This window comes from Ranitomeya variabilis, chromosome 1 (assembly GCF_051348905.1).
Source record: "Ranitomeya variabilis isolate aRanVar5 chromosome 1, aRanVar5.hap1, whole genome shotgun sequence".
Taxonomy (NCBI): domain Eukaryota; kingdom Metazoa; phylum Chordata; class Amphibia; order Anura; family Dendrobatidae; genus Ranitomeya; species Ranitomeya variabilis.
Window position 1 is genome coordinate 603,496,071 of NC_135232.1, and position 26,710 is coordinate 603,522,780.

The following is a 26,710-nucleotide window of genomic DNA, read 5'->3' on the forward strand; positions in this document are numbered from 1 at the left end:
TTGTGCGGAATCGCGGGGATTCCTCACACATAGGAATGCATTGATCCGCTTACTTCCCGCATGGGGCTATGCCCACCATAGAAGTTATCGGATCATGTGCAGTTGGTACCCAGGGTGGAGGAGAGGAGACTCTCCTCCAGGCCCTGGGAACCATATACCTGTTAAAAATAAAAGAATTAAAATAATAAATCGTGATATTCTTACCTTCCGGCGTCCCTCGCAGCCTTCCCGCTCCTCGCGATGTTCCCGTTCTCAGTAATGCTTTGCGACAATGACCTGTGATGACGTAGCGGTTTCGTGTGATGCTACGTTATCTGTGGTCATTGTCGCGAGGCATCACTAGGATCGGGAGCTTCCGGGAGCATCGCGAGGAGCGGGAAGGCTGCGGGAGACGCCGGAAGGTGAGAATATCACGATTTTTTACCGTATTTTTCGGACTATAAGACGCACCGGACCATAAGACTCACCCCAAATTTGGGGTGAAAATTGCAAAAAAATAGATTTTTTAATAAGATGGGGGTCCGTCTTATTGTCCGAATTTACAGTATCTTACCTGAGGGCTGGCGGTGGCAGAGCAGGGTCACAGGAGGCATGGTGTCGGCAGAGGTGGGGTGATGCAGTAAGGCGTGCACCTGAGCAGGGTCCCTTTCTGGTGGGTGATGCCATAGCCTGGTGTTCATGGGGGGGTTGCAGCAGTGGTGTGGCGACGGCAGAGGTGCCGTCCACAGGTGAGGTGACGCAGGGGCCCGGTATCCAATGTGAGCAGCAGAGCCGGGTTAATTACCGGTTTCTCGGTGGCGGCGGTCATCTTCCTGAGGCCGCTCGTGCGCAGATGGAGTGCTCTGCTTCCCGGGGCTTCAGGAAAATGGCGGCGGGAGGCCGCGCGTGCGCAGATGGAGATCGCGGCGGCCATTTTCCTGAAGCCGAGATCTAAATCTGCGAACTCGGCTTCAGGAAAATGGCTGCTGCGATCTCCATCTGCGCACGTGCGGCCTCCCGCGGCCATTTTCCTGAAGCCCCGGGAAGCAGAGCACTCCATCTGCGCACGCGCGGCCTAAGGAAGATGGCCGCCACCACCGATAATGGCATGATTCACCGGCTCTGCTGCTTACTGGGCTGCTGCGTCACCTCAACTGTACAAGGGACCCCGCTCACGCCATACCACTCACTGAGCCTCCTCATCCCTGCACATCTGCCGCCACCGCACCTCTGCCGCCGCCACACCAATGCCGGTAAGCCTGTATTCCAACTATAAGACGCACCCCCGATTTTTCCCCCCTTTTTTTGGTAGGAAAAATACAGTAATTTTTAAAATTATTTTTAACATTATATCATATTACTATTGATGCTGCATTGGCAGCATCAGTAGTAAAAAGCTGGTCACACTTGTCAAACATTATGTTTGACAGGTTGGTTACACCTGTCAATCAGTTTTCCAAGCGATGCTACAGATCGCTTGGAAAACCCTAGCATTCTGCTAGCTAATTACGCTTGCAAAACGCTAGTGTTAAGCAGGAAAATGCATGCCAATTCTGCATGCGTATTTCCCACGGCAGGGAGTTGCAGAATTGCCGCCTAAATTTCCGTGGCAATTCTGCAACGTGTGCACATAGCCTTACAGTTTTATATGTCTTCTATAATGCTTTGCATTGTGGGGCCTCAGCTGAATTGGAGAAAGTTGGATTTCATGGAGTCATCAGAATTTTGAAAGCCGCTCCAGAGACTAGTGTCAGACCAAACATCAAGTCTTCCTCTAATTTTCTCAACAGGAAAAGCTTTCATCCCCAAAAATCCAAAAAGAGAAATTCCTAAAGAGGAGCAGATCACTCTAGAACCGGAGCTGGAGGAGGCTTTGGCCAACGCCACCGATGCTGAGATGTGCGACATTGCAGGTAAGATGCCGTGCAGATGACATCGGCTCCTCTGTAAACAGAGATTCTAAATTTCTGTAGCTTTTTTTCCAAACGTGGGGGTGAGGGAATAATGGCATTAGACGTACTTAACGGACTAGGATGCATCGGCCAAGTATGAAGATCATACCAGCACCAGAGCACAGCAGGTGAGATTGGGAGGCAGTATGGACACGTGAGGGGATTTTGGAAAATTAAAAGAAAATATTTCTGTTTAGAATCAATATTCTCATCCTTAATATCTATTGAATTTATAATTTTTGGTGTCCTCTTGAGTTAAATTTGGTGGGAAAATGACAAGTAGCTTCATCCCTTAGTGTGTACAGTGACATAATGTGACCTAAATTCTAGCCAATCATCTATCACAGCCCCACCCCTGCTTAGAGTGATAACCAATTAAGGCTTGACATTATAACAAGACATTGGTTGCCACCTGATGCATGTTAGAAAGGTCACCATCCTAAATTTTGATCAACATCATGTTTTTTCTGTGATCACTTTGGCCTGGGAACATGTTACTCTGCAACATATGGACATCTGTGCTGGATGAGTACATGATATTATTTGAGATGGTGATACAGGAGGTCATAATCCATTTTATGATCCAGCTCTTAAGACTCAAGTGTTACAAGCTTCAGCGTGACCTCATTGAGGAGCTATGTCCATCTCATGAACATCTCATGCAAAACGCTCCCATAGACGATTACATAAATCTTTTACTCACAACATCTGGTGAGAAAAAAGGCAAGTTGGTCATCTGGCACAGGTCAACCTGATCAAAAAGGGGTGATGGTGATGGAGATTTACGCCTAACTATAAAACCAAAACCCTACACTGTATCCTCATCTTCTATCGGCTTTTTCAGAACCAAAATATTGCAGGACTCATGAAAGGGAATATAACAAACTTTGTGACATATCAAAACGGATACTTTGATTCTTTCTCCACTTAAGAGCTACTTCTTCTCCCTTCCCTGCATTCCAAACTCATCATTCATTTTTAAAAACGGCTAAAATTTGTCTGCCACCTCCTTGATGGATCAGATTACAGCTGCCTATTAAAGATTAGGAGGTCGGAGGAGAGGTGCAGAGAGACACAAAAAATACTGGTGCTTTCTAGCAAGTGTTTTATCCCAATACAAAGCTGGATACATGTCTACACTGTTCAGTACTGCTGAATAATTCCCTTTGTGCTGCTGCTTCTTCTAGTATTTATTTCACCACATTGCTAGAAGCACAGATAACCTGTTCAGAATTCATGTATAATGTCCAACACGCTGATGCTTTAGAGCAGTATTTCCCAAACTCCAGTCCTCACGGACCCCAGCAGGTCATGTTTTCAGGATTTCCATAGTGCTGCACAAGTGAGAGAACTCCCGATACTTCCATCACCTGTACAATACTAAGGAAATCCTGAAAACATGACCTGTTGGGGTCCGTGAGGACTGGAGTTTGGGAAACACTGCTTTAGAGTAAATGTTTTATCTTGCCACTGTTTTATCATGCTGGATTCACCGTTACACTGGTTAGTACAGCTACATTTTGATTCCTGTTGCTGATTTCGATTTAAATATTTTATCTCCTCCTAGTGCTGTACCCACAGCTGCACTGCTCAGTACTACTGCATAATGTTCTCCATTGTGATACTGCTATTACGTGTTTTATCTCAATCCAGTGCTGTATTCACACCTACACTGCTCAGCACTGCTATATAATTTCTTCCTTGCTGCTGCTTTCAAGTAAGGCTTTTATCTCAATCCAGTACAAGATTCACAGCTGCACTGCTGAATGCTCCTTTGTAATTTCATCCATGATGCTTGCTGCTTCATGAGCTAGGTAGAGAGAGGGGAGCAGGAATCCCTCATGTTGGTGTGCACTACATATGAGAGACATCTCAATTGCTAGTCTCCACAACTTTCCAAGCTTTCCGTGAGGGATCCAGGCACTTTGGTGGCACATAGGAAATTTGTCAACTCTTCCAGGCAGGCGTAGGATAGTCTTCCTCTTTTTTTTTTTTTTGTCCTCTGGAAACTCCTGTATATTTTATAAGCATGGGTAAGTCAGATTTTTAGTTGTTAGAGGGTTATGTTTCTTCTGCACCAGTAGCTGAACCTGCACCCTTTCCCTCCAGTCAGCAGAACTCCAAGGATTTGGACTTGAGTCAAGTGCTATATTTAGTATAGGAGAGTGAGAGACCGAGGGGCTATCTTCTTACGCTGTGTATCCAAGATGAGGACATGGTATAATAACCATTTTTTTTTGTGCCACCAAGAGGTATAATGTGACCTTCCAGTATATTCCCTAGGAAATCATGGATTCCCAAAGAAGTAGTTACTTTCATATATCAGTCACAGCTACTTAATAGGGTGAGAGATGACAACACTGCTCAATGTAAATCTGAATTTAGTTTTTTCCTGCACTTTGTTACTATATATGGCTTCTAATGTTGGTGGAAATCTCACTATGTAGACCTAGTACTGACTTTCTACATGTATTTTTCTGTCGCAGCCATCTTGGGGATGTATACATTGATGAGTAACAAGCAGTATTACGATGCAATCACTTCTGGAATCATTATTAATAAAGAGGGCATCAACAGTAAGTAGAAGTCATGGTCTCGAAATTTCATTGTCTAGAACACTGTGACAAAATTTACTAGCAAGTCAATTTGCTTCTTACAAAATTGTGGCCACTAATTGTGAGTTCCCATAACTTTTGGACTTTAAGAAGCACCCGAGGCACAGAGGAGAAGGCAGAGATGGTGGCCATGTGGGTGTCTGAGCATCTTCTGCATTGTTTGACAAGAGGTAGGATGTAGGAGTCGGCCAAAAGGGAAGTGGAGTCTGGTGGCAATGGTCTCTTCAGGTCAGGAAGATGTTGTGCGGAGCTCCAAGCCTGCAGGAGAGAGACCTTATGCCATTACAGTTGACCTCATTAACGTAATATGGACCTATTGAATGGGAACTCGTTCCTTTAATATGACCCTTATCAATGTGACATCTGTACCTGTTTCTTACAGGCGTTGTACAACCGGACAAATATAAGACCATCCCCGACGAGCCCCCAAATCCAACCAACGTGGAAGAAACACTGCAGAAGATCAAGAGCAACGCATCAGACCTGGTGGAAGTGAATCTAAATAATATCCATGTAATTACCCCTACACAGAATATCGAGAGATTTAGACCCTAAATTGTGGCATGAATCTAAAGGGAACTCGTTTATGTTTATTTTGTGCCTTTCATTTGCAGGACATTCCCATACCAACATTAAAGGGGATTTGTGAAGCCATGAAAGCAAACACGCATGTAAAGCAACTGAGTTTAGTAGCTACTCGCAGTAATGATCCGGTGGCTTATGTAAGTCTTTGTGAAGTCTCTTCCACCCCATTATGCAGAGCTCGATCCACCCTGGTCCTCTTTCTCTCTGCCAACTCCACCTTCCTCATTTGATTGGCCGGGAGGGGAGAGCATGAGCGGTCATGTGACACTCACTGACAGCACGGGTTTACTGCAAGTCAGGTGACCAGATGCGTTAGCTGCAGAAGAGTACATTTCTTTTTTTTATTAATAAATGTTATTTAGAAAAATGTTTATTATGCCAAGTTTGGATAGTTGGCATAAAGTTTAAAAAAATGAAAAGCCCCCTTTAAGGACCTGTATTATAATTGCGTTACGCCTGCTTCCGTTTGGTCCAATAGACAATTTTTATTGGGTTGATCTGCCTCCCAAAATCAACGCAGTTATACAATTACTTTTCTGTGCATGTGACGAAATCTACAACTTCACCTGCGATACTGAGACACGACCTCTAGATGGCAGCGTAGAACTGCAGCAACACAAAAAGGCGTAAAGCGCAGCACATAACGCATAGCAATGAAAGCATACCTCATGTAATGACCGGAACAAGCTCCGAAAATGGGCCACTTTGTAAATTCCAACCATTATGTACATTAGTCAGCCCATAATGGTGATGTGTTAAGTGTGATCTCTTTCTGTGTCTGAAAGAAAAAGTTGGGTAATTTCAAGATCCATTAGCGCAGTAAGTGACGGTAAATTTACAGAATAACATATTCATATCAAAGGGTCACCAAGTTTATAATGATTTATATAATGTGGAGTGAAGACGTGTAAGGATGTTCTGACAGAAGATAGGAGGAAATATCACAAAAGGAGGAAAAAGAGGCAAAAACCTCCACTATACTAGAAAAAAAAAAAAAACAGGCAAAGGTGCTTACCTGTCCAGGCCTCAAATCAAATGCACTATCATGGTGCAGCGGGCCAAAGTAAAGATGGCGACTGCACAGGTGCGGTAATACCAATGAGACAGCCAGCCTACAATCAGAGATTGGCCGCTTGGCACACCAGTGCAAACAAATAATCTGCAGCAGTGTTCACACAGAGAATGCAAAGCATCTGGATCATAGCCTATTAGTAACGCCCTGTGGCGGGCTGCCCAGTGCTAACTGTAATGCATCCCGTGTGAACAGAGGCCACAGTCTACAAAGCCATCAGCGCCCAACTGCACCTCAACAAGTAAAAATAACAAAAGTGCACAAGAACAGATCAAAATATGTAAGGTATTAGTTAATATCACAATACGTAAGCTGGCAACCCACGTCACGGATCCTCACACTTTCCAGTCCTCACACTTGCCAGTCCTACTCTAACAGCAATGGATAGGAAAATGCTTAGCTTCCTCCATCTGCCAGTGGGCCACATCCACTAGTATAAGAGATTCCTAGATGACCTGTACATTATATGGACAAGTACATCAAAAAAAGCTGAATCCTTTGTAATGGAGCCCAACAATAACTCCTGGGGCCTCAAGTTGTAACACAATTATTCATCATCTAATATCGTATTTTTGGATCTAAACATCTACAAAGGCGATCATGATGACATTCGCACCTCCACTTTTTTTCAAAAGTGTTGCTGTAAACAGTTATCTTGATTTCCATAGTGGCCATTATCCTAAATGGATTCTGGACTATACAGGAGAATACGGAAGAATTGCACCACAAACACAGAATTCCTCAAAGCTAAACGTTACCCCATTAGACTATTGAATGATGCTTTTAAACAAACGTCACGGTTATGCCAGAATGATTGCTTGGGACAACCCAAGAAACGTGCCAGTCCAGTAGGGAAGAAGAGAGAACTAGATAATAAAATCAAACACAGTTTCATCACGACCTATAATCAGTCCCACAACAAGATAAGACAGGTCTTATCTACATTCTGTATGCTTTTGATGAATGATCCAATACTATCGGGGAATATGATCACCCAACCCAACATCATTTTTTGCAGAAACATGAATTTATAAAACCATATAGCACTAAGCAAACCAAGATCCATACAGTCACATTCCTGGTCTCGTTCTAGGTCTTCAAAGACCCCCAGGTGCTACTGGTGCAATACAAGGAGCTGTCTTTGTTGCAGGATGATCACACATGGAGACAAGTCCTTTTCCTCCAACTCTGCGGGAGAAGAGTTTCCCATTAAACATTATGTAGACTTAAACTCTGATTTCGTAATTTACCTAATTGAGTGCAGTTGTAAATAGCACAATAGGATGAACGGGCACAGGCATAAGATCAAAATAGGCAATGTAAGTCATGGCCTAACCAGACATTTCCTTATGGAACACAATAGGCATCCCACCAATCTGAAAATAATTATTCTGGAACAAATTCATGAAAACATCCCCAATGGAATGTAAATATTGATCAATAAAGAGTCTTATTGGATATTCAAATTGGCGACACTCAACCCTGGGGGTTTGTATGAATGTATTGGCAATACGGGTTAGATGAGATCAAGCATCAAAATGTAAACTGTAAAGCAAAACTTATAAAAAGAAACTAAAAAAGCAAACACCACTAGAAGGGGAAAAAAATCCCAGTAAGCTTTTGTGCAACTTGACAGATGATTTTTAGATTATTTGTGTTTTTTTACCCCTATTTTTTGCTACTACTAAGGCAGAGCACAGCATAGGTGGCAGCTAATTTGCCAACCAATCATGAGCTGAATTTGAGAACATTTTAGAGGAGTATATAAATCATGGGTATTCATTGTTAATGTACACCTGCCTGATGAAGGAGCTAGACCGGCTCCTAAACTCGTAGCAAAGATTAAAGTTCTTACTACAATTACCCCAGTGATACATCACCTCATGACCTGTGGTTGTGCTGAACCAAACCACCATCTCTCTCCCTTTCTTAAACTCAACGATGTGGCAGTGGAGCTATCAAGATGGGGAAAGGGCACTAAAATCAGGTCAAAGGTGGTCAAAAATATCAAGACCACTTTTCTATCCCACTGGATAGAGAACCACCTTCTCTCGACACATTTTGGAAAAGTGCAATGTAGCGCCCCCACTGCCGCAGGGCCGAGGGGTACCCGGTACCGGGCCTCTGAGTCTCTGCTCTGGGGTTGTCACGGTGGCTAGGCCCGGTCCGTGACCCTGCTGAGGGGCGTACAGTGATAGATATAATAGATGATGGGAGTGGTGAGGCTGTGGTGGTGCGGTGCAGTAAATAACGAGGACACCAGGTTGCAGTCTCTTTACCTCTTTACTGAAGATCTCTGGGTCCTCAGTCCAGAATCCGGATAACCAGGCTGCGCAAGTCCGGCTGGTCCAATGGCACCTCCAGAGTTCTCTTTACAGGTGGAAATCTGTGCCTTCCTTCTAGCGCTGTGTGTTGCGGTCCTTCCCTGCTGTGCTTACGGAAAGTCCCCACAACTGTTGTGTCCATTTCTTAAGTTCCCTCACAACTCGATTAGATGATGTCCTGCTAATCCTCCGTCCCTCCCGGTGTTATGGTTGGGACAGCACCCGTATGACGGGTAGGCTCGGAGCTCTTCCGGGACCCTAGAGTCGCCCCTCTCCACAAGTTGCCCCCCAAGACTGCATAGGTGATTTTAGTGAGACAGCCCGCCTTAGACTGACTGTCCTGCCGTTGGTTTAGAGTATTGCTTGAAGCTGAGTATTGTAATACTCCCTCGGCGTTCCGGCCGCCGGTTGTGCGCCTCAGTAGGATGTTGCCTCGGTCTTACAGCATGACCCCTTCCAGTCCCTTCTTGGGTACCGCCGCTATACTGAGCAGGCACGGACCCGTTACGTTCGCTCAAGTTGCCAAGCCTCTGTCAGGATCCCACCCCTGACAGAGACCCTACCGAATCTTCTCCTGCAACACCCTCTGCCACAGGATGTTGCCTGGCTCCAACCCAGTCAGCTTCTGTCTAACTTCCTGCCTGACCCCCAGTTTACCCACTATGGTGGGGAGTGGCCTAGTGAATAGAACCCTTAGCTCCCCCTGGTGGCCCAGCTGTGAAATGTATTGGTGTCTGTGATACCTGATCAGATGAACTCCTTCAGTGCCATCAGACGTACCATAGCTCCCCTTAGTGGCGGAGCCACAGTACTGCAACGACCAGGACTCGGGCGCTGCACTCCCCCCGGTTAAATCCAGTACTCCGGGACTGGGAAGAAAACAACAATACAGGTTAGCAAAAAGACATACAATTTTGTTGAGTGCAATAACAATAAGTATATTTAAACAGAGCTTCCCTTTATGGGAGGTGAGGACACTTGAACGTTACAAACATGGTTAATTATCATAGCAACATGCTATAAATAACTTTTCTTACCCAACCGGGTATTCTACTTAGTATAAATTCTTGAACAATAATTTAACATTGCCTTTAAGGATGTACACTCTGAATCCGCTAAAGACCTTCTTATAATCACATTATAAGGCAATCTAACTTTTACATTCTCCTTCTTTAAATCTGCAGGACCGCCTGTCCTAACGGCACCAGACCTACTGCCTCTCCTTTCTTACAGGACCGCTCCTTTCAGCCCGAGCCTTCTGTCTTTTCAACTACTATACATAGTATAGAACATAACATTTCTTTCAGTTTAGGATCAATGAGCCCTTTCTTCAAGGCTCCTAAGAGGACTTACTAACTAACCCCGTACGGGTTCACTCTCTGTCCTCATCTTTCTATCAACATTATCAAACATTTCTCACATTTTAACTTATTAAATACATATAACTGTTACATGTAAGCATCATCATCACTTTTCCTTTTGTTAAGACATTATTGCTATCTCTCAGTCTTAAGGCAATACCATTCTTTAAATGCAACAAGTGAACATCCCCTTTAAGAGGGGACCAAGTCTCTATGAGGTAGCATATCTTCTCAAGCTACCAGTCCATACTCAGCAAAGACTCCGGTGTGGTATCTTCACAAAGAGTCCTTCTTTAAGTAAAACCAGTAGGGAGCACCTTTAAGAAGGTGCAAACTATTTACAGAGTGTTTGTATCATGCACTGTTCATGATTGCGGCAGTTCTGGAAACTTGTGTAAAACTTAGAAAAAGCAAACAAAACAATAGGGATCCCGGGTCAACAAAGGGATCCCTTTAAGAGTTAACCCTAGACGGGTTTAGCAGCAAAACAGTAGAACAGTAACTATTTACATTCTCGTGGTATCGAGGTTTATCCCTCCAAGTCTGGGGGTGGCTTCCGCGAGTACCGCCCTCCTCCTGCCACCACATAAAGGGCGTCTGCACCCTGGATAGGGGTCTGGGTACTCACGGTTCTCCTTGGAGTAATGGTCCGCAAACATTTGGCACACAGGGAGATTGGAGCAATGACCGCTGGTCTCGGTACATCATCGGAGGGTGGTGCGGTCACTTCCGGCTTGTATTTACGCACGTGCAGGGCATACCACCCTTTGTCTCCCCAGTGGCGGGTATACCGAACTCGGTCCCCCGGGTAGAGATCCCGACCTGGGTGTCCCTCAATGAGGTGCGCCTCCACATCCCGCCGATTTACAAACACTTCCAAGGCGAGACCGGGCTCCTTAATGAAGCCCCAACCTCCCTGCAGCCGGAAGGTGCTGATCACGCCATAGCGCTGCGGGCCCCAGTTCTCCTCGGCAGCCTGCCGGATCTGGGCTTTAGCTTGAAGGTCCTTCTCCCGCTCTGCCTGGCGTCGGAGCTCCTTCTTGCGGGCCCACTCCTCTTCCTGCTGGCGCAGCTGCTGACGGTATTCCCTCTGGCGGATGACCTCGATACTCTCCCCTTCCTCCTGGGCGTCCCCTGGGAATCCAATCAGATTGCTGGTGGCCGCGCGGGTCCACTTGAAGGTCACCCATTCTCCCTGGAGCTTCACGGGCTGCTTGGTGGGTCGCAGGGGGCTGTCGGCCGTCTGCAGAGTTTCCCAGGGCCTTTCGCATTCAATGCGGCTACACACCCGTCCGGGTGGTCGTGGTGGTGGTGAGTCCACATCCACCAGCAGGGGCTCTTCGGTCGCCGCGCCAGGATCGGCGCCGTTACCGGCTTCTGGAGCATCTCCGGTGCCGGTCTCCTCCGCTGTCGGCTGCGGGATCGGTGCCTGGTACTGGTACGGCCCCTCGCCGGGGGTGGTCGCTCGCTGGCACAGACTCCGGAGCTGCCGGCACAGCTCCTCCACCTCCGCCCCGAGGATTTCCTGGTCTGCGCAGCCTGGTAAGAGCTCTCTCGGTTCCGATTGGCGGGGCCTGGTACGGGTCTTCTCCCCCTCTCCTGGGTGACTTCCGTGCTCCATGCTGCCAATCAGATTCTGCCTCGTGGCATCCAGAAGTTCTTTCTCCTCCCCGTCCGGAGGTCGGCCTCTCTCTCCTCCACCATCCCACACTAGGAGGCGGGCCCTTCTCATTGATGGGCATATCTTCTGGACATAGTAGTACCTGTGAGGGGCGGGCTCCATCTTCGCGCCACTCTTCCAGGCTACGCCCACGATGACACGCCCCATCCTTCCTGCGCGCCAAATAGTACTGTAATGGCGGCGGTTTTGGCGGGGAATGTCGTAGTACAGTCTTTGCAGCATAATACAGTCCTAGCACAATAAATCACAGTTCCAAGGCACACATGACCTGATTTTTCAGGCTTAAGTAGATCCTGTTTGTGACGCCAAGTTGTAGCGCCCCCACTGCCGCAGGGCCGAGGGGTACCCGGTACCGGGCCTCTGAGTCTCTGCTCTGGGGTTGTCACGGTGGCTAGGCCCGGTCCGTGACCCTGCTGAGGGGCGTACAGTGATAGATATAATAGATGATGGGAGTGGTGAGGCTGTGGTGGTGCGGTGCAGTAAATAACGAGGACACCAGGTTGCAGTCTCTTTACCTCTTTACTGAAGATCTCTGGGTCCTCAGTCCAGAATCCGGATAACCAGGCTGCGCAAGTCCAGCCGGTCCAATGGCACCTCCAGAGTTCTCTTTACAGGTGGAAATCTGTGCCTTCCTTCTAGCGCTGTGTGTTGCGGTCCTTCCCTGCTGTGGTTACGGAAAGTCCCCACAACTGTTGTGTCCGTTTCTTAAGTTCCCTCACAACTCGATTAGATGATGTCCTGCTAATCCTCCGTCCCTCCCGGTGTTATGGTTGGGACGGCACCCGTATGACGGGTAGGCTCGGAGCTCTTCCGGGACCCTAGAGTCGCCCCTCTCCACAAGTTGCCCCCCAAGACTGCATAGGTGATTTTAGTGAGACAGCCCGCCTTAGACTGACTGTCCTGCCGTTGGTTTAGAGTATTGCTTGAAGCTGAATATTGTAATACTCCCTCGGCGTTCCGGCCGCCGGTTGTGCGCCTCAGTAGGATGTTGCCTCGGTCTTACAGCATGACCCCTACTGGTATTCTCCTTGTTGCTTTGATCTCGTTTCTCACTCAGCACAATCTATCTCGCTTCCAGTCCCTTCTTGGGTACCGCCGCTATACTGAGCAGGCACGGACCCGTTACGTTCGCTCAAGTTGCCAAGCCTCTGTCAGGATCCCACCCCTGACAGAGACCCTACCGAATCTTCTCCTGCAACACCCTCTGCCACAGGATGTTGCCTGGCTCCAACCCAGTCAGCTTCTGTCTAACTTCCTGCCTGACCCCCAGTTTACCCACTATGGTGGGGAGTGGCCTAGTGAATAGAACCCTTAGCTCCCCCTGGTGGCCCAGCTGTGAAATGTATTGGTGTCTGTGATACCTGATCAGATGAACTCCTTCAGTGCCATCAGACGTACCATAGCTCCCCTTAGTGGCGGAGCCACAGTACTGCAACGACCCGGACTCTGGGGCGCTGCATGCAACATAAGTGGATACTATAATAGTGATCTCAGTGATCCTAACCTATCCATGTGTCTGCATACTTGATAATGCCCAACTTGAACATCATTACGTTGTAAAATCTGTTTGTGCAGCCTGCAAATTAGAAAAAAATTATTGTAATAATGTGGATAACCTCCAAGTGATTCTCATTTTTTAGTTTATCTCCATATTGACCTGACCCTCAATTGGGACATATTTGGGACTGACTGCAGAGTTGTGTCTACTGTGTTGCACCCAAAAGTGAGAATGTCTGCTCCTTCCATCTACTCTCACCTAACAATGCTCTGGTTCTCCACAGGCTGTGGCTGAGATGATCAAGGAAAATAAGACTCTGGAGACCTTAAACATCGAGTCAAACTTTATCTCTAGTGCAGGAATGTTGGCCGTAATTCAGGCCATGAAAAATAATTCTTCGTTGACTGAACTAAAGGTGGATAACCAGGTAAAACGTTACTCAATTGGTTGTAAATGGTTTTTGAAGCCTGAATCTTTAAGCCTGACCCAAACAAATACTTGTTTTATTCAAATAGTTGAACTGGGTCCCATAACTGAGAAATCGTAAAGTGTTCTGTGGGAAAACATGTTGACGACCTATCCATTCAATAGGTCATTAATGTTTAGTGATGAACCCCCTAATAGTCAACCCCCCCACCAGACAAATAATAGGAGACCCTCAAGACTGGGACCCCAAAGTTTGATTTGTCACGGTTTGACCACCTGAGATTGTTCACTGGACTGATCATTCGTGACTGTGAAGACTAGAACTTTGAGTTGGTGTTTTTTCATCAGAGGTTCTTCATTGGATTGATAATTGATAACTGTCAAGACTAGAACCTCAATGTTTGATTGGGTGATTGACCACCAGAGGTACGTTGCTTGGCTAATCATTGGTGTCCATCAAGACTAATACCCTAAATATTTGAGTGAATGGGTGGCTGACCGGCAGGGGTTCTTCATTGGGTTGATCATTAGTGACCCTCAAGACTGGAACCACAATGTAGAATAGTTGGTTTTCAACCTATGGAGTTCCTTCTCCTGACTAATCTTTGGCTATCCCAAAAACTGACACCCCAACCAATTATACGTTGATGACCTGTTTATGTTCGTTTCTCAAATAACTCATTCAGCAGTTTATATTAATGTCTTGGATGTGGAAAAGTCCTCCTTCACCTCTGATCATGGTCTTTTCTTCTTCCCATTGTCTGCAGCACCAAAATCTTGGAGACAGTGTAGAGATGGAGATGGCTTCCATGCTGGAGAACTGTACTTCTGTTATACGCTTTGGGTACCATTTTACACAACAAGGACCAAGAGCCCGAGCTTCAAATGCCATCACTAGAAATCTGGAGACACGTAAGTTTAATTCTTCTGAAAAGTTTCATTGCTATAACCAATATAAGATAAACCTCCGGAGTCCAGTACAGAAAAAAAAGATTTTTAGGAGTTTCTGGAAGATATAGCACTCAGAATCCTCCTCTCTTGGCAAGAGCTGAGAACAGATATAAAGAGCATCTCTTGCTCTGGATGACTTTTCCTGTCCGTTCTCCAAGAAAAAAACAAAGCAATACCAGTTTCCCTAGTACCAAGTTGTCACATTTTGGTCCGTTGTGCCCATTGGTCATGTCATAGCTCAGTCGTTGGTGTCCAGTGGTCATGCCTCATGTCACTAAGGACCAGTGGTCATGCTTCAGTTCTTAGTGACCAGTGATCATGCTTCAGTCCTTAGTGACAAGTGGTCAAGCTTCAGTCCTTAGGTACCAGTGGTCACGCCTTTGTCCTTAGGGACCAGTGGTCACGCCTCAGTCCTTATTGAACATAGGGACCAGTGGTCACACCTCAGTCCTTAGGGACCAGTGGTCACGCCTCAGTCCTTAGGGACCAGTGGTCACGCCTCAGTCCTTAGGGACCAGTGGTCACGCCTCAGTCCTTAGGGACCAGTGGTCACGCCTCAATCCTTAGGGACCAGTGGTCACACCTCAGTCCTTAGGGACCAGTGGTCACGCCTCAGTCCTTGGTACCCAGTGGTCTCACCTCAGTCACAGTGGTTATTACTTGAAACAATTACTATTTAAAGTGAAAATGTAGCATACCCTGACTGAAAATGTAAAGTTTTCTATTTCCTCTTGACAGGTCGAAAGAAGAAGAAGTCTACCTAATAAATATTATGTGTCCCAAAACCTGGTCCAACCTGGCTCATCCTGTAGGTGGTGTCCATGTCACATTTTTGCCCGCGTTTTTGGGACTTTATTTCTGTACATCTCATCTATGGATCTTTCCCCCTTCCCTATATGTCCTTGTTATATACATCGTTCCTCCGCGTGTGTCTCATAACTCCACTGACCTACTTCTTTGGTAACACTGCCACTGATTGTCTTAAAGTTTACCCCTCATTTACCAAACTATTGGAAAAAAAGCCATTTTGTGGTCCAGTCGACCATTTTTTTTAGCCAGCTTTGGGGTACAACAGCTACTGGTAAACTCTTATATGTATTCCCCTGGTCTGCTTTGTAAACCTCATTTGATCCTCATCAATGGTGACAGGTTTCAAACCTTAGTTTCATATGTGTATATTTGGGACACAGAATGGTGTCTTGGGTGTGTGTGACATCACATGAAATCTCAACTTCTCTACCACCTACCAAAGATCTGACTCCAACTATATATTTCTTGGGGAGATTGGTGACAGAGCGGACAGGAGCCATACTGGAATAAAAGTACAATAATTGTATTCAAATCTGTAAATAAAGTCACTTTGTCCTGTACTGCCAGAGTCGTTCTTTAAATTTATGTGGGCATCTGATTTTGTATCTATTTGTAAATTAGATAAACGCGTGGCACAGACTGAACTCGACCAACTTGGTCCAACTTGTAGGTAATGAACTGTGTCCCATTTTTGCCCTTCCGGGCCTTTATGGTGATGGCATTACCATTTCTGTTGAAGATGGTAACAGGTATTCTGCTCTGAGTGAAAAGAATCCTGACAGTAAAAGAGTTGAACCCAGTAAATAATTATTATTTAAAGTAAAGGTTACAATAAATACAATTATCACACATATATGTACTTAATTAACTATCTGTCCTACCTGTCGGAAATGACACCTTAGACAGCCCATACTTCAGAGTATACGGATAAGCTGTACGGCCATGATATGTCATGGTTGCCCTTTAGTGGCCATTTCATTACTTCAGTGACTCATCTACATTAGCATTGCACATATTCTCTCTTACCTATCTAACTAGATGGCCACAGATGAGCCACAACGCCAGGACCACTCTAGAGTAATCCCCTGTGAAATCACTTTCAGGGCATTGACACTTCATTAATTTCACCTATGGTGCTGCAGGGAAATTGGACGATTCATAATCTGGTTATAGTTAATATGTTTCAAATGACCCTTACAATTGGATAAATGTAACCCATATTTGTGGTGTTAGATAGTCTTACACAAATAAATCTTATTTAGTGTTTTTGGAAGGGTTCCTGGTACCAATCTTCTCTTTGAGAGTATTTCCCATTGTTCGATCAGAATTGCATTAAATCAAAACCTCCAAAGGTGAACCAATATTATCATTTCCTAGTGCCCAGTGGTCATGCCTTAGTCCCTTGTAGCCAGTGGCCATGCCTCAGTCCCTAGTGCCCATTGGTCACGCCTCAGTCCCTTGTGCCCATTGTTCCTGTCTCAGTCCCTTGTGCCCAGTGGTCATTGTGGAGACACAGCATTGTATCTTACACACGTAGTCAAAATTGTTGGTACCCCACGTTTAATCACAGAAGAACCCACAAAGGTCATAGAAATAATTTGAATCTGAGAAAAGTATGCAGCGCCCCAGAGTCCTGGTCGTTGCAGTACTGTGGCTCCGCCACTAAGGGGAGCTATGGTACGTCTGATGGCACTGAAGGAGTTCATCTGATCAGGTATCACAGACACCAATACATTTCACCACCGGGCCTCCAGGGGGAGCTAAGGGTTCTATTCATTAGGCCACTCCTCACACACTGGTAAAACTGGGGGTCAGGCAGGAAGTTAGACAGAAAGCTGACTGGGTTGGAGCCAGGCAACACCTTGTGGCAGAAGGTGTTGCGGGAGAAGATTCGGTAGGGTCTCTGTCAGGGGTGGGATCCTGACAGAGACTTGGCAACTAGAGAGAAAGCAACGGGACCGTGCCTGCTCAGTATAGCGGCGGTGCCCAAGAAGGGATTGGAAGCGAGATAGATTGTGCTGAGTGAGAAACGAGATCAAAGCGGCAAGGAGAATACCAGTAGGGGTCGTGCTGTAAGATCGAGGCAACATTCTACTGAGGCGCACAACCGGCGGCCGGAACGCCGAGGGAGTATTACAATATTCAGCTTCAAGCAATACTCTAAACAGCGGCAGGACAGTCAGTCTAAGGCGGGCTGTCTCACTTAAATCACCTATGCAGTCTTGGGGGGCAACTTGTGGAGAGGGGCGACTCTAGGGTCCCGGAAGAGCTCCGAGCCTACCCGTCAAATGGGTGCCGTTCTAACCGCAACATCAGGGAGGAACGGAGAATTAGCAGAACATCATCTAATTGAGTTGTGAGGGAACTTAAGAAACGGACACAACAGTTGTGGGGTACTATCCCGTAAGCACAGCAGGGAAGGACCGCAACACATAGCGCTAGAAGGAAGGCACAGATTTCCACCTGCTAAGAGAACTCTGGAGGTGCCATTGGACCGGCCGGACTTGCGCAGCCTGGCTATCTGGACTCTGGACTGAGGACCTAGAGATCTTCAGTAAAGAGGTAAAGAGACTGCAACCTGGTGTCCTCGTTATTTACTGCACCGCACCACCACAGCCTCACCACCACCATCAGCTATCCATCCACATCTATCATTCACTGTACGCCCCTCAGCAGGGTCACGGACCGGGTCTAGCCACCGTGACAGCCCCAGCGCAGAGACTCAGAAGCCCGGTACCGGGTACCCCTCGGCCCTGCGGCAGTGGGGGCGCTACAACTTGGCGTCACGAACAGGATCTACTTAAGCCTGAAGAATCAGGTCATGTGTGCCTTGGAACTGTGATTTATTATACTTGGAACTGTGATTTATTGTGCTTGGACTGTACTTTGTTGTAAAGGCTGTGCTGCTCCATTTACCGCCAAAATCCGCCACCATTACAGCACTGAGGAGAGCGCAGGAAGAGAAGAGGGGCGTGGAGTGGGCGTAGACAAACTAAAGAGCGCGAAGGACAATGGCCGCCCAGTCTAAATATTGTTGCATTCTAAGGGCGGGCCCGTCGACAGGAGAGATCCGCCTCTTGATCTTCTATGGCGGGCGGAGACCGAAGAAACGAAACTATGACTCAGATGAGGTGGAACTGGAGACCAGGGAAGGCCTGCAGAAAAGAATGGCCCCGCATCGACCCCCGTCACCAGTGGATTATTCCGATATGCCCCCGCTGGAAGACTTGTATCCTTGGGAGCTGCCGATGGAGCATCCCGTGCTTGAACGGTCCCCGGTTCAGATGCCTTCCACAGGAGAGGGGAGCGGCGCAGGAGGAGCTACCGCAAGTGAAGGTACCCAGTGCCGCGACCCCTGGGGGGGCTATCTCACCCCTGCACACGACCCGGCCACTGCTGCGACCAGTGACGCCCCGGTGCACCCGCCGTCTGGCACCAATGCACCGGGGGGGCATGACCTCGGGCCCTTCCCCTGGGGGGAATATCGAAACCACCTGATCGCAGAGTTCCAGTGAGAAGTGGAGCGGGAGGCGCGCGGAGAGCTGCTGGAGGGCTCCCTGCCGAAGTGGGGCGTCGTGATCGTGTACCTGCCCCAGACGGGAAAGGGCTTCGTGCAGGAGATCGGGACAACCCTGAGAGTCCGCCTCACCCGGGATGAAGTGGAGCCCTACCTGTGCGGAGACGGCGCCAAGTCCTTCCTGAAGCCGGGGGATGTGGTCACGTACCGCCGGCACCTAAAAGGGAGCAGCTGGTGGGCCCGGGATATGCAGCGCTGCACGGCTGTTCTGGCGGTATCCCGAACCGAGGGGGAGGAGCTGGCTGCTGAAGCCGCTGCTGCTGCTGCCGCCGCTTCCAGCATCATCCATCGACCCACGCAGACACGCATCGCAGCGCACGACCTGGTCGTGCAGGAGACCCGAACTCACGGGGTGCACCTGGCCGCAGGAGTGAACTTGGAGTCCGACCTGTCTGGGCCGCAGAGGGCCACCTGCCAGGTGAAGCCTCGGTGGGGGCTACCGAAAAATGAGTAAGACACTGCATTCTATGTAAATAGTTAACTGTTTGTTTCCCTGCTTTTTGCTGCTAAACCCGTTCAGGGTTAACTCTTAAAGGGATCCCTTTGTTGACCCGGGATCCCTATTGTTTTGTTTGTTCTTCTAAGTTTTGCACAAGTTTCCAGAACTGCCGCAATCATGAACAGTGCATGATACAAACTTTCTGTAAATAGTTTGCACCTTATTAAAGGTGCTCCCTACTGGTTTTACTTCAAAAAGGACTCTTTGTGAAGATACCACACTGGAACCTTTGCTGAGTATGGACTGGTAGCTTGAGAAGATATGCTACCTCATAAAGACTTGGTCCCCTCTTAAAGGGGATGTCCATTAGTTACTTTGAGACTGAGAGATAGCAATAATGTCTTGATAAAGAGAAAGTGATGATAACGTTTGCATGAGAAAGTTATATGTATTCGACTACTTAATTGTAAAGAAATGCTGATAATGTTCCCTGAAAGGAAGTGAAAGCTAGAAGAAGGATGCAGTGGGCCCGTAGGGGTAGACGTAGTGTCCAGCATACATGTCAGTAAGAAAGTAATGAGAAGGTTTAATGTTATATAGAAAATGTTTGATAATGTTGATAGACAACGAGGACAGAAGGTGAACCCTGAGTCCTCCTAGGAGCCATATAGAGATGGCTCAGTGCTCTTAAACTGAAAGTAATGTTATGTTCTATACTATGTATAGTAGTTGAAAAGACAGAAGGCTCAGGCTGAAAGGAGCGGTCCTGTAAGAAAGGAGAGGCAGTAGGTCTGGTGCCGTTAGGACAGGCGGTCCTGCAGATTTAAAGAAGGAGAATGTAAAAGTTAGATTGCCTTATAATGTGATTATAAGAAGGTCTTTAGCGGATTCAGAGTGTACATCCTTAAAGGCAATGTTAAATTATTGTTCAAGAATTTGTACTAAGTAGAATACCCGGTTGGGTAAGATAAGTTATTTATAGCATGTTGCTATGATATTTAACTATGTTTGTAACGTTCAAGTGTCCTCACCTCCCATAAAGGGAAGCTCAGTTCAAATATACTTATTGTTATTGCACTCAACAAAATTGTATGTCTTTTTGCTAACTTGTATTGTTGTTTTCTTCCCAGTCCCGGAGTACTGGATTTAACCAGGGGGGAGTGCAGCGCCCCAGAGTCCTGGTCGTTGCAGTACTGTGGCTCCGCCACTAAGGGGAGCTATGGTACGTCTGATGGCACTGAAGGAGTTCATCTGATCAGGTATCACAGACACCAATACATTTCACCACCGGGCCTCCAGGGGGAGCTAAGGGTTCTATTCATTAGGCCACTCCTCACACACTGGTAAAACTGGGGGTCAGGCAGGAAGTTAGACAGAAAGCTGACTGGGTTGGAGCCAGGCAACACCTTGTGGCAGAAGGTGTTGCGGGAGAAGATTCGGTAGGGTCTCTGTCAGGGGTGGGATCCTGACAGAGACTTGGCAACTAGAGAGAAAGCAACGGGACCGTGCCTGCTCAGTATAGCGGCGGTGCCCAAGAAGGGATTGGAAGCGAGATAGATTGTGCTGAGTGAGAAACGAGATCAAAGCGGCAAGGAGAATACCAGTAGGGGTCTTGCTGTAAGATCGAGGCAACATTCTACTGAGGCGCACAACCGGCAGCCGGAACGCCGAGGGAGTATTACAATATTCAGCTTCAAGCAATACTCTAAACAGCGGCAGGACAGTCAGTCTAAGGCGGGCTGTCTCACTTAAATCACCTATGCAGTCTTGGGGGGCAACTTGTGGAGAGGGGCGACTCTAGGGTCCCGGAAGAGCTCCGAGCCTACCCGTCAAACGGGTGCCGTTCTAACCGCAACATCAGGGAGGAACGGAGAATTAGCAGAACATCATCTAATTGAGTTGTGAGGGAACTTAAGAAATGGACACAACAGTTGTGGGGACTTTCCGTAAGCACAGCAGGGAAGGACCGCAACACATAGCGCTAGAAGGAAGGCACAGATTTCCACCTGCTAAGAGAACTCTGGAGGTGCCATTGGACCGGCTGGACTTGCGCAGCCTGGCTATCTGGACTCCGGACTGAGGACCTAGAGATCTTCAGTAAAGAGGTAAAGAGACTGCAACCTGGTGTCCTCGTTATTTACTGCACCGCACCACCACAGCCTCACCACCACCATCAGCTATCCATCCACATCTATCATTCACTGTACGCCCCTCAGCAGGGTCACGGACCGGGTCTAGCCACCGTGACAACCCCAGCGCAGAGACTCAGAGGCCCGGTACCGGGTACCCCTCGGCCCTGCGGCAGTGGGGGCGCTACAACTAATAATAAATAAAAAAAATCTATGAAAATGAACAAATGAAAGTCAGACATTGCTTTTCAACCAAGCTTCCACAGAATTAAAAAAAAAATAAGACTCATGAAATAGGCCTGGACAGAAATGATGGTACCCTTAACTTCATATTTTGCTGTATAACCTTTTGAGGCAATCACTGCAATCAAACGATTCCTGTAACTGTCAATGAGACTTCTGCACCTCTCAACAAGTATTTTGGCCCACTCCTCAAAAGCAAACTGCTCCAGTTGTCTCGTGTTTGAAGGTTGCCTTTTCCAGACGGCATGTTTCAGCTTTTTCCAAAGATGCTCATTAGGATTTAGGTCAGGGCTCATAGAAGGCCTCTTCAGAATAGTCCAATGTTTTCCTCTTAGTCATTCTTGTGTGTCTTTAGCTGTGTGTTTTGGGTCAATATCCTGTTGCAAGACCCATGACCTGTGACTGAAGGTACCTTCACATTAAGCGACGCTGCAGCGATAGCGACAACAATGCCGATCGCTGCAGCGTCGCTGTTTGATCGCTGGAGAGCTGTCACACAGATCGCTCTCCAGCGACCAACGATGCCGAGGTCCCTGGGTAACCAGGGTAAACATCGGGTTACTAAGCGCAGGGCCATGCTTAGTAACCCGATGTTTACCCTGGTTACCAGCGTAAAATGTAAAAAAAAACAAACAGTACATACTTACATTCGCGTCCCCCGGCGTCCGCTTCCTGCGCTGACTGAGCGCCGGCCCTAACAGCAGAGCGGTGACGTCACCGCTGTGCTGTACTTTCACTTTCACTTTACGGCGCTCAGTCAGTGTGGGAAGCGGACGCCGGGGGACGCGAAGGTGAGTATGTACTGTTTGTTTTTTTTACATTTTACACTGGTAACCAGGGTAAACATCGGGTTACTAAGCGCGGCCCTGCGCTTAGTAACCCGATGTTTACCCTGGTTACCAGTGTAAAACATCGCTGGTATCGTTGCTTTTGGTGTCAAACACGACGATACACGGAGATCTGACGACCAAATAAAGTTCTGAACTTTGTTCAACGACCAGCGATATCACAGCAGGATCCTGATCGCTGCTGCGTGTCAAACACAACGATATCGCTATCCAGGACACTGCAACGTCACGGATCGCTAGCGATATCGTTTAGTGTGAAGGTACCTTGAGACCAAGATTTCTGACACTGGGCAGCACATTTCTCTCTAGAATCGCTTGATAGTCTTGAGATTTAATTGTACCCTGCACAGATTCTAGACACCCTGTGCCAGATGCAGCAAAGTACCCCCAGAACATAGTACTGTATGGGAAAAGATATGTACGAATAGGAGATGCTGGAAGCATGTGAAAAATCCTCCCTGTCTTTATATTCGTATGGAGAAAATTATGAGCCCCTCTATATCCCATCTCCAGGAGCTTTTCTGACCTCCTATTCTACGTCTATAGATGTTAATATGGAGTCGGCCCCTCTAGATACAACAGCACAGCTCCTGCTCTTATGGGAAGGATTTCTACAGAATTTTGAAGGGGTTGCTGGGAATTTTTGCCCATTTGTGAAGTCAGACAGTTATGTTGGATGAGATACTGGGCTCACAATCTCCTTTCTTGGATGGGGCCGAGGTCCGGGCTCTGTGCGGCCAGTCAGGTTCTTACAAAAAACTCCCCCAAACATATCTTTATGGACCTTATGCACTGGGCACAGTCATGAGGAATAGAAAAGGGCCTTCCCCAAACTGTTCCCACAAACTTGGAAGCTACAATTGTTCACAATGTCAATAGAATTTTCCTTAACTTGAACAAAGGAGCAGAGGCCGACCCCTGATAGACAACGCCGTAGCATTATCTTCCTCCATCAAACTGTACAGAGGTCACAACGCAGGCAGGTAACATTCTCCTGGCATTCACCAAACCTAGACTTGTCCATCAAAACCCAGATTGAGCAGTGTGATCCATCACTGCACTTCAGTGGTTACGGCTTTACACCACTCAATCCAATGTCTGGCATTGTGCTTTGTGATGTAAAGCTACATGCAGTCGCTTAGCCATAAAGCTCCCAGCAGGGGTATGCAGCGCCCCAGGGTCCTGGTCATTGCAGTAATATCATTCTCCTCTAGGGGGGAGTGATGTTACGTTTGGAGGCAATAAAGGAGATCTCTTTACCAGGTATCACAAACATGCAACACACTTCACACTCCAGTTCACCAGGGGGAGCTATGCTCCTATTTACTAGGGCACTCTTCACAATTCGGTAAAACTGGTGGTCTGGATAGGAAGTTAGGCAGAAGCTGGCTGGGCTTCACCCAGTGAGATGCTATCTGAGCTCCGCTCAGGTAGTGGGTCCCTGACAGGGGTGGGATCCTGTCTGAGGCCTAGACAGAAGGTCACGGAGCTAAACCTGCCCCACGTGCGGCAGTTCCCAAGAAAGAGACACGAACAGCGAACTGTATTGTAGAGGGTGAGCAACGAAGTTGTAGCAAAAGGTGAGTAAACCAGAAGGAGTTCTGTCCTACACAGGCTGCCTCCTTCTGAGGCGCAGGATCCAGTAGTTGGAACACCGAGGGAGCAACAGACCTTTATGCCTTGCTCCAGAGACCGGCAGGACAGCTAATTTCAAGTTACTGATCCGCCCTATATCCAGGAGGCACGGTGGCAACTTGTGGGGGCCGGGGCCTGCTAGAGTTCCTGTAAAAAGCCTCAGGCCACCAGTCATACAGGTTTGTCCTATCCATCTGGGGGACAGAGAAAGAGACATAACATCTAGAACATCTACAACAGTTGTGAGGACCTTATGAGAGGCTCAGCAGTAAGGTACTACAACACCCAGGCGCTAGAGGAAGGCTACTGATTTCCACCTGGATAAGGGGACTCTGGATGTGCCTTCAGACCGGCCGGACTCTGCCTGCCCTGTGATCCGGTGCTCTGGACAGTGGATGCTGAAGCCTTCAGTAAAGGTGAAGAGACTGCAACCTTGTGTCCTCGTTCTTCACTGCGCCTTACATCATCCACCATCTACACACTGGGAAGCCCTGGGGACATACTTTACCTGTGGGAAGGTATACCATCTAGCTGCCATAACATCACGCCAGTGGACCCCTAAGCAGCATCTTTTACCCTGACTGAATACCACAGGTGGTGTCACGAACATTTCCCCTTTAAAGACCTTTCGCCTTTTACAACGGACCTCCCAAGGGTCACTGACCGGGTCAGCCACCGTGACATCCCCCTTGAGAACCGAAGGACCTGGTACCGAGTACCCCACTACCCTACGGGGGCGCTTCAGGTACTATTTTTTGCCCTGTTGTTAATACCAGAGGAGGTCTGAACTCTGCAGATATGGAGGTAGCAGTGCATTGGTGACTTTTCTGTCCTCTGCTCCTAAGCACTTGGTCACCCCCACTCTGTAACTTTATGTGGTCTCCACTTTATGGAGGAATAACATTTTTTAGTACTAACATTCCCAGATGATGGTGGGATATTCAGGAGGAAAGAAATGTCAAGAACTGACTTGTTACCCCTGTTGCTTCTATTACAGGACTGCGCTGGTCTCAGTGAGCTCTTTACCATCAGCCATTCTGTCACATCTTAATAAAGGTAGACGGCATGATGAGGGGACGGATGTTATACACAAGGGCAATTGGAGTGAATGAGAAACCAGAAAACAATGATTAAGATGTATGTGTCAATACTTTTCTCCATATAACGTATGTGGTTGGGTGTTATAATTTTCTGTAGTGTACGTATTTCTTGGGTTTATGCTTATTTTTTATGTTTCTTTCCTCAATTTTCTTCAACAGTGAATTTGAAAATGGCATCTCCATGGAGGTTTGTGACTCCCTTTATATTACCGATCAAAACAATAGCTTCCATAGTAAAATAAGTGACATGTATAATGTATATACAGCAAATAAGAGAGATGAGTGTCTTACCTGCAAGCCGTGCACAGCCTAATCTTTGGAGTAAAGGAAGAGAGCCAAAAAGGATCCTCCTCAAGACAGTTTCTTTTAGTTCCTGTGAGCTAACCCTTTAAGTATTTTATTACTCAGTTATCAAACTATATGGCCATATTTTTACTTGCAAATTATGGTCCTTATGCTGTGTGCCATCAATATTTCCATGGAAAAAAACTTTAATATAATGCCCCCAAATAGAATTCCTGTAAAAAAAAATTCCTCTGTGAATATGGGTTGGTCTTCTCAGCACACTGAAAATAAATTTTGCTTACATAGATGCACACACCGTGCCCATCACTGTACCTTTTTTTGTTAAGGAAAATGGTCTCAGAAAAAAAGTAAAAGCCATAAAAATTTGAGCAGTGAATAAAACAAAATCATTTTGTGCTGTAAATGTTATACTCTTTTACATTCCTGTATTTCCTGGCATTATGTGAATCTGCAATAAAGGTTTTTATATGCATTTGTTGGTGAATACCCTTAATAATGCATGAGTTTGGGACTTGTATGAACCTATTAATAAGGCTGAGAACCACAGATGTTAGCTTCTGCATGAACCTTCCAGCTTGTTGTTCACACAACTTGTATGTGACTAAAAGAAGTGCCAGTGGTTTTCTACTTGTTGGAGTGTGAAGGTTGTCATTTTGTACGCCAGCCTTGATGAAGGGTCTGATGGAGTAAGATGTGCCAAATTAATTATGAATTAATGTAGCACCCCATTCATCTCCTGTCTGCCATTACCAGAATTGTACACCAGTGATTGGAATATACACTCACCGGCCACTTTATTAGGTACACCATGCTAGTTACGGGTTGGACCCCCTTTTGCCTTCAGAACTGCCTCAATTCTTCGTGGCATAGATTCAACAAGGTGCTGGAAGCATTCCTCAGAGATTTTGGTCCATATTGACATGATGGCATCACACAGTTGCCGCAGATTTGTCGGCTGCACATCCCAAAGATGCTCCATACAAGGCAGGATGGATCCATGCTTTCATGTTGTTTACGCCAAATTCTGACCCTACCATCCGAATGTCGCAGCAGAAATCGAGACTCATCAGACCAAGCAATGTTTTTCCAATCTTCTACTGTCCAATTTCGATGAGCTTGTACAAATTGTAGCCTCAGTTTCCTGTTCTTAGCTGAAAGGAGTGGTACCCGGTGTGGTCT

General features: G+C 47.0%; 1 protein-coding gene across 3 annotated transcripts in view; it reads left to right on the forward strand.

The window, feature by feature from the left end:
• TMOD4 (tropomodulin 4) overlaps positions 1-15,814 on the forward strand; it is a 50,738-nt gene extending 34,924 nt beyond the window's left edge. For all 3 annotated transcript variants that reach the window (XM_077259398.1, XM_077259408.1, XM_077259416.1), the window contains exons 4-10: positions 1,770-1,892; positions 4,418-4,507; positions 4,929-5,059; positions 5,161-5,268; positions 13,351-13,494; positions 14,261-14,405; positions 15,183-15,814. In XM_077259398.1, the coding sequence (XP_077115513.1) occupies positions 1,770-1,892; positions 4,418-4,507; positions 4,929-5,059; positions 5,161-5,268; positions 13,351-13,494; positions 14,261-14,405; positions 15,183-15,208 (767 nt within the window). In that variant the 3' untranslated portion in view covers positions 15,209-15,814. The remainder of the gene's footprint in view (positions 1-1,769; positions 1,893-4,417; positions 4,508-4,928; positions 5,060-5,160; positions 5,269-13,350; positions 13,495-14,260; positions 14,406-15,182) is intronic.
• The last annotated feature ends 10,896 nt before the right edge of the window (positions 15,815-26,710 follow it).